This window comes from Nicotiana tomentosiformis, chromosome 12 (assembly GCF_000390325.3).
Source record: "Nicotiana tomentosiformis chromosome 12, ASM39032v3, whole genome shotgun sequence".
NCBI lineage: Eukaryota > Viridiplantae > Streptophyta > Magnoliopsida > Solanales > Solanaceae > Nicotiana > Nicotiana tomentosiformis.
The window spans coordinates 132,027,387-132,037,998 of NC_090823.1; the positions used below are offsets into that span (position 1 = coordinate 132,027,387).

At 32.8% G+C, this 10,612-nt stretch overlaps 1 protein-coding gene across 1 annotated transcript; it reads left to right on the forward strand.

Annotated features, from left to right (window-relative positions):
- Positions 1–6,549: 6,549 nt before the first annotated feature.
- Positions 6,550–8,513, forward strand: LOC104091595 (transcription factor MYB78-like). The gene is made up of 3 exons (XM_009596962.3): positions 6,550–6,791; positions 7,193–7,322; positions 7,644–8,513. Exons 1-3 carry the CDS (start codon positions 6,686–6,688, stop codon positions 8,197–8,199), a joined length of 792 nt encoding a protein of 263 aa, XP_009595257.1. The 5' UTR covers positions 6,550–6,685; the 3' UTR covers positions 8,200–8,513.
- The last annotated feature ends 2,099 nt before the right edge of the window (positions 8,514–10,612 follow it).

The window sequence follows — 10,612 nt, forward strand, 5'->3', positions numbered from 1 at the left end:
CATTCTTCTTTTGTTTGGTTCTTTCATGTTCACCTCAACACAAGATAGAGATACAGGGGAATCGAGCTGGTTTGGTTATATGCTAACTGTATTCTCTCGGCCAAAAACTGAAATAAAAGTAGACAGTTTTTAGGCCTAGAGAAGGAGAATGTTGGTGCAATGGTAAGCGTTGTTGCTGTGATTAGGAAGTTATAAGAGCCCGTGGAAACATCCTTTTGCAGAAATACAGTGTTTAGTTAAGAGATGATAATATTTCTCATATCTTTGCAAAATGAAATCCCTATCTCAGCATGTCAATCTGTTTTTTCATATCTTTTTTTCTTTTCACGAAGCACATGCTCATCTGATAAATGTAGGAATATCACTAGTTATTTTAAACAAAATAATACCACATTTGAGATACATTTATAAGCAAGCACTTTTAGTCTTACATTAAGTTGCAAGGACTAAAAATGAATAGCCTAACATTCTTCTCATGTTCTGGAGCAAAATACATACATATATATATATATATATATATATATATATATATATATATATATATATATATATATATATATATATATATATATATATATTACTTTTTAGAAAGGTTAAAATATATATTTAAGATGCTACGAGTCTTGGGATCAAGGCTGCTGAATCAGGAATAGATGACTCTAGATAAATACGTGGGGCCCGCACCAGAAACTATTTATATCTGGTAGCCGAAAAAGTATATAAAATATGTATAATATTTGTGTATAACATACAGAATGTATATATATACAAAAAATTTATAAATTTTATATATTTTTTCGGCTATTATTTTTACAGCAGCTATACGTAGAAATGGCGTGGGATAGCCATTTTTTAACATGGCATTTAGTTTTTATCCAGTATTTTTAATGCTGAGCAAAAATAGCCACTACTCTATTAAAATTAATACGAAAAGACGTTGTTACCCTTTCTTCATGAGTGCTGTGTAAATATTAAGGATATGGTTTCCTTAACATTTACACTACATAAATGATGTTAAGGACATAGTGTCCTTAACATTTACACTGCACATATGAAGTTAAGGACATGATGTCCTAAAATTTAACAACGGAAGGCGCAAATACAAGACACTTTGTCATTAATATTTACACAGCATTAATGAAGTTAAGGACACCATGTCCTTAATATTCACACAACACCAATGTCTAGCACAGGGGTATTTTCGTCCGGGCAGGTAAAAATTTATTAAGCATTGGCTAAAGAGTAAATATATTTTAAATAATGGCTAAAAAATAAAGATATCTCTAATTAGTAGCTAACTGTGCACTTCCCCCGGCTATACAGTGTCATTTTTCCTAAATACGTTCTCCAGCCCTAAAGAGCTAACTGGTAGATTCCAAAGTGGGCCACTTGAGAAAGCCCTACATGTTTCCATCTTGCAGTTGAGATATGAATATTGGGCCAGCTCAACTTGTCGAACCAAATTGCAGCCCAGTTTAAAAACTCGTACCACTACGGTTTGGAAGCAAACAAATTGGGAAAACTATTCACTGTAACCGCTTTTAAAAATTATAGCCGATAAAATATAATTTTTTATGTATATTAATGTACGGTATACAAATAATATATATATTTATATATATATTTTTTATATTTTTGACTAGGACCGACTACTGGCCAAATATGTAACCGCCAAACAAATTAGCATAAGTTCTTATTATATGTACTATTTTCTCAATCATATGTGATATTTGCAAATATCTTGGTCACTGCCCACAGAAGCATCTTAAACAGAAGTTGATACAAAGTCTAATCCTCTTTTCTTATAAATTTCAGAACTGTAATTAGGTTACATTGCAATTTCATTTACTTCCTGCAAATCTCCATGATCTTTTTCTAAGTTCAATTTCAAAAGATAATATTGTTTAATTTGTTGACCTTCGACCAAAACTCCCCCCCCCCCCCCCCACCCAAACCCCCCACAAATTTATTAGGGTCTATTACATCCTTTTTTTAATAACTATGATCTTCGAGCTGGCTTGCGTACACCTTGATTTTCACAGGGTATCTATTACCTCACACAAGCACATATATCGGGTAACTCTATCTACCAAAACTTAAACAAATGAAAAAAAAATCACCTAATATTTTTGCCTTGGTTAAATTTGAACTTGAAATTTATGATTCTCAACCCATTTCATTAACCAGGGGACCGCACCTTTGGGTGCCTAATACATCCTTTGTGTTGACTGTTCTTTTTGCCTCTAACAATATTTTAGACATACTGTGCAGATTATAATACTAAGTATAAGGACATATTTTTCTTCTGTTAGGAACTAATTCATTATTTTTGCTTTGACTTTGTGTTTGACCCATCAATAATATAGATATTTTTTTCCGATAATTAAGACGCTAAGCTCTTACTATCGTTTGAACAGAGTTTTGCTTTTTGAATTGTGAGCAATTAGCTTGCGTGTAAAGAAAGTAGCAAAGCAAAGTTCATGTACCTTAAAAAGGTTCTTGGATTTAAGTAATTTGACAATGATTGTTTAGTTTAAAGCAAATTAGATTAATCTCTAAATTAACTAATAAGAACCATTATTAGAAGCTTCTTTTGTTGACTAGTTGACTCACACACATGAACTACACACATGGTCTTTGACTCTCGATCGATTATGTTTTTAGGATTGAAACCTAAGATCACTGATCTAGAAGGTTGGTTATGAATTCACGTAAATCTAATAGCTTATATATATATATATATATATATATATATATATATATATATATATATATATATATTTGATTGTTAGTCCATTTATGTTCTTCTCTATTTGATTGTTATATTGCGTATTGTCTGTATGTAATATATGTTCTCCGTTACTGAAGTTATGTTATTTTGGATTCTGTCTAGAGTAAGATATATCAAATGCTGGTAATAATTTATATATCTAGCAAAATAATGTTGTTTCATAAACTTATGGTCCTAAAATCTCTGTTCATCTCAAAAAAGAGATGAACAGAGTGAAAAAATTAAAAAATTAAAAATCGGTCTCCTAGTTTTTCTATTTCATAACTTGAAGAGCAATCAGTAGAAAAACACTCTCTTTCACCATTACCTTCATCAACCATTTTCCATCCACAACCCCTCTGTAAAAATATTTCCGTATGTATGCTATAATAGTTCCTATCTTGAGTCCGTAAAATAAATAAATCGATATGTTCCAATGTGCAAGTTTTTAATTCCAAGACCTCAATACTCTTTCGGGTTCACCGAAAGGGAAATCTCTCTCCTGTAAACATGTAAGTTACAATTTTTATATAAATTATGTTACTGTTCATTACCCCGACTTATTTATAGTTTTATATTATGTCCATATATTTTCAGCTTTATTTTATGTTTTCTTAGCTGTACATAATCAAAAAATACTCTAAGTATATGTTTATCTTTCCAATTTCTTAATAACTCTAATGGATTAACCTGTAAATTCCTAGGAGAGACCGGTTAAAAAATCCCAAAATATTGCCATAAAAGGTGTTAGAATGGGCAAATATATTTACCTGGGGCCAGGGTGAGGTTAAAGAAAGAGATATTAAGGAAAGATCCAGATCTTTAAAATATTGGAAAGAAGAGATGAACAAAGTGAAAAAGATAATATATATATATATATATATATATATATATATATATATATATATATATATATATATATATATATATTTGATTGTTAGTCCAGTTATTTTTGTAATATTAACTTGAGAACACTATAGAAATCGAGAAGAAGAAAGAAAATAAGCACATTAAGATATGTAACATAGTGATTAAGTTGCTTCTTTCAATTGCATTAATTTTAGATTCTCAAATGTATAGTGCTTCGTGAGTTGATTAAAGTAATAAGGCTTAGATATTTATAACTGAACCCAAGTTTGGACACAAGAAAAGATTGGTTAAGAAATATGGCAAAAATTGTTTAATTATGATAAATTTTATGAGTGAGACAGACTGATATGAAAAAAATTGAATATATAACTATAAACGATTCATATAATTGACTAAATTAACTTAGATGTAGTTGATTAATTAATAGAAGCCGCAAAGTGGTATGTGAAGCATGAGAAAGCATTAGATAAAAGTAGAAAAATGGAATAATTAAGTACTACTTAATAATAATCATGTTGGTGCTTTTGGCAACCTAATGTCTACTGTTTGAACATTGAAGGGTGACAATGAAAAACAAAAGTAAGAAATCTACCTACAGAATCAGAATTTGAAATTTAAGAGTTCCGAACCTATTACATAATTCATAACTCATATTAATTATTGAATTCGTAATTAAATATTTAAATATATTTAATAAATTTTTTATTATAAATATAAAGTTTGAACAAATTACCGCACCATACTTAATAATTTAGCTCCGCCCCTAAATAATAATTTGTGTTGATCTATTATAAGGTGGCTTGTTCTGTTCATACTTAGACAAACTTTTCTTCGATCCTCTAATTTACATTGTTCTTGAACATTTATACATTAAAGCACGCCTTAGTTTCTTCCTTTTATTTAACTCATCAATTAAAATTGATGCATGCTTTTCGTAGGTGCTTCTTTTCCTTCTCATTCCGATAATTAAGAGAATATGGTTTTTAATGAGACCATCGGTAAATCTTTGTTAACGTTGGACATAAATTAATTGGTTGAAACTTGAAAAAGAGTTTTTGAAGTTGTGTTGAAAAATAATTTTTGAAAGTTGAAGTTGTATTTGGACATGCATTTTATTTGAAAAAAAAGTTGAAGTTTTATGAGTGGAAGAAAAAATTACATCCAAAAACTGATTATATTCCATGAACAAATAATGTTTTCATATTCTTTTTGGAAAAAGTAGTCAAAATTTATGGCCAAACGGGAGCTAATCTATGATAACTTTAATTCTATTTATTAACTCTCATTTAGTTTAAACATTTGCTTACAATTAGTTTTAAAGTAATTCGATTATGTAAATATGTTTTACAGTACCCTAAATTAATAAAAACCAGGATATCCTGATCGGATAGAATAGTACTGCTTAACTTGTTAAAACACACGTACCCCTAGTAATTATTAGGAATTGACAACTCATTAATGGGGAATTTTCCAATTATTATTATTTTTTGATTGAAAGATGGAAAAAGAAAAGGAAAAGGGAAGGAATGCATAAAAATGATATATTCTTACAAACTTGGTTGTTATTAAATGATAACTAATTAGCACATATTTTTATCTTAATTTATCATTTAATTATATTAAATTAATACATTTTGGTATAAACACGAGATGAAAATAAGTTTTTTACCCTTATGTAGTCATATTTTTCATCTTAAGTGCAAAACCATAATTAAATTAAGTTGGACATATTCACTGTAAAATACAATCAAAGAACAATAAAATACGAGTAAACTATTATTAAAACATATATAAATATGTCTACTGCAAACGCTATACGTAGATGTCTACTTAATTACGAGGCATCACAAAACGACAGTTGGCTAGCTACTTTTGGTTAGAAATAGAATAGGCAAATAGCCGATTAAGAAGGGCTTTTTTTTTTTTTTTTTTTTTTACTTTTTAGCCCGCACAAAAAATTATTTACATTCGGTAGGCGAAAAAGTATATAAATTTTTTATATATAACATACAATATATATATATATATATATATATATATATATTGTATATTATTTTGAGACGTCTATACATTATCATTTTTCCATTAAAGAATTTGTTGAGTTGGTGCTATTTGAAGAATGTAGGAACCTTTAATTATTTAAATTTTTAGGGCTGCGTATTGTATTAATACAAAAATGCAAGAACTTCAAATTCTTTTAGGGCTGCATATTGCATTAATACAAATGATGCGGATTTAATTAAAATTATTACTTTCAACTCGAACAAATATCAATAAACATTTTATTATGTTTTCAAGCATTTTCAAGCGATGAATTAAGAAACATCGACACATGAAATTAGATAGTCAAAAACATCAATAATACCTCTATTTTTTGTTTTTTCTCTTAAGTAATCGATACTTATTTTTGAGCCCGACTAATTTTATTCGCACCGAAAGTCCCACTTGGATGGTAAAGTGGTATCTATAAATCTCTCTATACATGATTTCCACTGAAGTAATAATTTAATATATGCTAAGACGGGCAAATTCAAAGCTGCAAAACGAGTTAATTAATAGGTCGTATTAATATACTATATGCTTCATTTAAACTTTAGAATTAAAAAATGGGAATAAAAATAAAGAGTTTCACCAAATCAAATGCCACCTTTTGTTCATTAATTTCCAAACCACCTTTTTTTCTCGGAAACATCATGTATTCACGCAGGGTTCGAGTAATGTCAGTACAACAAGTGGTTTGATATAGGCAACCTATTCTGATACAATTATTAATAACTGATTCCATGACTCGAACCCGTAACCTATAGGTCACAAAAAGACAACTTTACCGTTACTTTAGGATCCCGTCCATTTTCCAAACTACTCACTTTGTATGAATCTATATATAACGTCCCACCTCTTCCTCTATGTCCTCGTGTAATAATCAATACATCTCATCCTTCTCTTTCTATCTCTAAATATCTCACTCTCTCTAACACTGGACAAATCTATCGAGTCCTTTTTATATCAATCAATCAGTTTCTTCATTTACAGTAAATTGAAACAATGGCCCTTAGAAAAGGTCCATGGACTGTTGAAGAAGACTTCACCCTTATCAATTACATCGCTCTAAATGGTGAAGGTCGTTGGAATTCCCTCGCCCGCTGCGCTGGTAAATAATTTAATCTTAATTCCTATATACAACATATTTGCTATACTCATCACTGAATATTTGAAAGATTTAACATATATCCTAGAGAAGTCTTTTTTGGTATTAACAAGTCGTTTGTCATAATTTACACGTAAATAATAATCTAAGAGAAAGGGGAGCTTGGAGTGACGATAAAGTTATCTCTGTGTGAACTATATAGGTCACGGGTTCGATCGAGCTGTGGAAGCAACCATTAATGTTTGCATTAGGGTATGTTGTTTATGGCACACCCTTAGCTAGGGGTGCGACCTTTTCTCGGACCCTGCGTGAATACGGAATATTTTGTGTACCGAGCTTCCCTTAAACAATAAGCTCAGAAGTGAGAGACTTACACAATTATTATATGGCTTGGAATGTAACAGGTTTGAGACGAACGGGGAAAAGCTGCAGGTTGAGATGGCTAAACTATCTTCGACCAGATGTTCGTCGAGGAAATATTACTCTTGAAGAACAACTCTTGATTCTTGAACTTCATTCTCGTTGGGGCAATCGGTATGTCATCCTTCAGTTGTCTATATATATAGTCTGACATTATAAAGAGTGTTTATATTATCAAGATATTGTGGATTTGCAGTAGATATGCGTTACTGATATCACTTTTAATGAAAGATTACGTGTAGTTATCAATTACACACCCTGATAAGGTAAAAATTTTTGAAAAATTCTTTTACGGTATTGATATATATATAGAAAATTAAACTCTATGTAATATTACTAGAACTTACAATCTGGATTGTCTACTTTTCTATTCATTTCTATTATTCAACTAATAACGAGTTTGGTATATTTTTTTTTTTTTTTTTTTGAGTGTAGGTGGTCAAAAATAGCTCAACATTTGCCAGGAAGAACTGACAACGAGATAAAGAATTACTGGAGAACCCGAGTTCAAAAGCATGCCAAACAACTAAAATGTGATGTCAACAGCAAACAATTTAAAGATACACTACGTTATCTTTGGATGCCAAGGCTTATTGAGAGAATTCAAGCAGCCAAAATTCCCAGTAATTCTTGTAGTGAAGTGGCTCAGCAGCCCGGTCCGAATACGAACATCAATGAGCTCGAGCCATTTCAACTGGCCAATAACAACAACAATAATAACAACAGTAATCCAAGCACGAGCTTTGAAACCGAGAATTCCAACGTGGCACCACTCTCTGACCTGTCTGATTGTTGCTACGATTACCCTGGTAATCAAATTAGCATTATTAAGCCAGATTATTATCAAGTTAATCATAGTAATCAACTATGCTACGAAGATTTCCAAGCAATGGATCAACAAAACATACAATTATGGATGGAAAGTGGAGATATTTTCGAAAATTTGTGGAACATTAATGAAGATATGTGGTCCTTAGAGAAGCAAGATTGAATCTTTCACGATGCAAAATGCTTCCCCCAAATTTCCAACATAAGGGGCTAGCTTGCTTTTGTTGGTGGCGGGCGGGCGAAAGATCCAAAGGACGCATAGTTGTGGGCGAGTCCAGAATTGTTCCATTTTCCTTCTTGCTAAGACAACTTAATGATAGTATTATAATATGGAGTAGTAAACATTAGCAATTAGTGCAAAAATAGAGTCGTCGTTCACTACCATTTGGCTAAAGCGTAGAATTTTTTTATCTTTTAATTGTTAGTATTTGTAAAATTACAAGTAAATTTGAGAATTCCAAGAACAAATTATTTCAAGTTGAGCTGCAAATATCTTTATTATTTTTAAAGAGAGTGCATTATCATATCTCAGTAGATGTAGTAATACTCTTGACTTGTCCGCTTCAAGATATAACAGACGAACATCTACATACAAGTTGTTGAGTCCAATTTTCTATCACAAGAACATCATTTTTCTTCAATAGAAAAATGCTCTTTTTAAGTTTGTATTGTATACGGTCAAAATAGATTTCGGCTTTGGCACGTCCGATCGAGTTCGAACGGTGATTTATCGAAGTAAGATTCCGAAGGGGGAACAAACTAACCTCGAACCCGGGGAGGCCGATCCGTGTCGAGTTCGATATCATTATCAAGCTCGAATCAAAATCGAACGATGATGCAGAGTAGACCTATCATGCTGATAATCCAGAGACCAACCAACATTGATCTCGAATCAATTTGAGGGCTCGAACCAGGATCGGGCTCGAACCAAGATCACAAGTTCGAGCCGAAATCAAGCTCAAACCAAAATCGAGGGTTCTAAGCAAGATCGAGCTCGCAGACAAAAGCCGCTGCAATCCCACTAGAGAGAATCTTGGCAGAAATTATGGAAAAACTGACTTATCATGGGTCTCCCACTGAATATTTATTTTATTATGCTTAGAGCCAAATCCCTCCACTATAAAAGGGCTTCCTTATCATTTCTGTATGACAAGTTTTTTCTGAGGCTTACATTGTAATAAAAGTGCTATATTCTTCTACAGTAAAAAATCGCTCTTTCAGACTGCTTAGATTGATTCTATTTGTTGAATCCTAAAATTCATTGTTCCTGATAACCTTATCTATTTTGCATTCTCTCCAATCTACATTTACATTTTTATTTATCCTTGTATTTTGTATTAAGTTATGCCACATATCCTCGAAACTGCGTATAAATTCAACTCTATCCATTTTTCGGGTAAACAGTTTGGCCCCCACAGTGGGGCCGAGGATAACAGTGGTCATTTGATACAAATCTGAAAAAATACGCCATTGTGCTTTGCACTTATTTCCGAAAACATCTTAAATTTCGGATCAGCTATGAATAACCACCAATCAAATGGCTTCACTGATCAATTACGAAGCCGACCTTCAAGATAAAACCAACAACTTGGCACCCGAGGCTCAAATCGAAGTACCCAAAATTTGAGCCGAAATATCATTGGATGTCAATTCACAAATAGCTTTGGAAGCGAACCCGCATTACGAACCGAAAAGAAGCATTCATTACGGTACTCGATCCGTAGCCCGAGACACCCAAAATGCGAGGGAAATCGGGGTCAGCTTACGTATGATCTTCGAGATGCTACAAGCCCAACAAGTAGCGATAGCTCAGCTACAGAGCCAAACTCGCGCACAAAGCAGGCCGGATTCCAATCCACTTCGAGAAGTCGCCCCCAGAATAGAGCCTGCCATAGTGAAATCTAACGAGCAAGAATCGGGGACCACTCTCGGAATTACTAAATTGCTCGAGGAACTCACAAAACGAGTCGAAGCTAACGATAAGAGGGTGAAAACGTACAATGCCAGGGTCGATCAAATCCCGGGGGCTCCACCAATGATAAAGGGGCTTGATTCGAAAAAATTCATACAAAAGCCTTTTCCATCGAGCGCGGCACTGAAGCCAATCCCCAAAAAATTCCGTATGCCCGAAATTCTCAAATATAATGGTACGACAGATCCTAACGAACATGTCACCTCTTACACATGTGCCATAAAAGGCAACGATTTGGAGGGCAATGAGATTGAATCCGTGTTGTTGAAAAAGTTCGGGGAGACTATCTCGAAGGGAGCGATGATATGGTACCATAATTTACCGTCGAATTCCATCGATTCTTTTGCCATGTTAGCAGATTCGTTCGTAAAGGCACATGTTAGTACCATAAAGGTTGCAACGAGGAAATCAGACCTCTTCAAAGTAAAGCAAAGGCACGATGAAATGCTTAGGGAATTCATATCCCGATTTCAAATGGAACGCATGGAATTACTCCCGGTCACAGACGATTGGGCCGTACAAGCTTTCACCCAAGGGTTGAACGAGCTAAGTTCAACAACATCACATCGGCAAATATCCGCAATCGTGCGGATATTTCTTACTA

Bases quoted from the DNA above. Each gene is read 5' to 3' on its own strand.
- LOC104091595 (XM_009596962.3), top strand. From the start codon at position 6,686: ATGGCCCTTAGAAAAGGTCCATGGACTGTTGAAGAAGACTTCACCCTT. The intron at 6,792-7,192 runs GTAAATAATTTA...GGAATGTAACAG, and splicing joins TTCCCTCGCCCGCTGCGCTG to GTTTGAGACGAACGGGGAAA. The intron at 7,323-7,643 runs GTATGTCATCCT...TTTTGAGTGTAG, and splicing joins CATTCTCGTTGGGGCAATCG to GTGGTCAAAAATAGCTCAAC.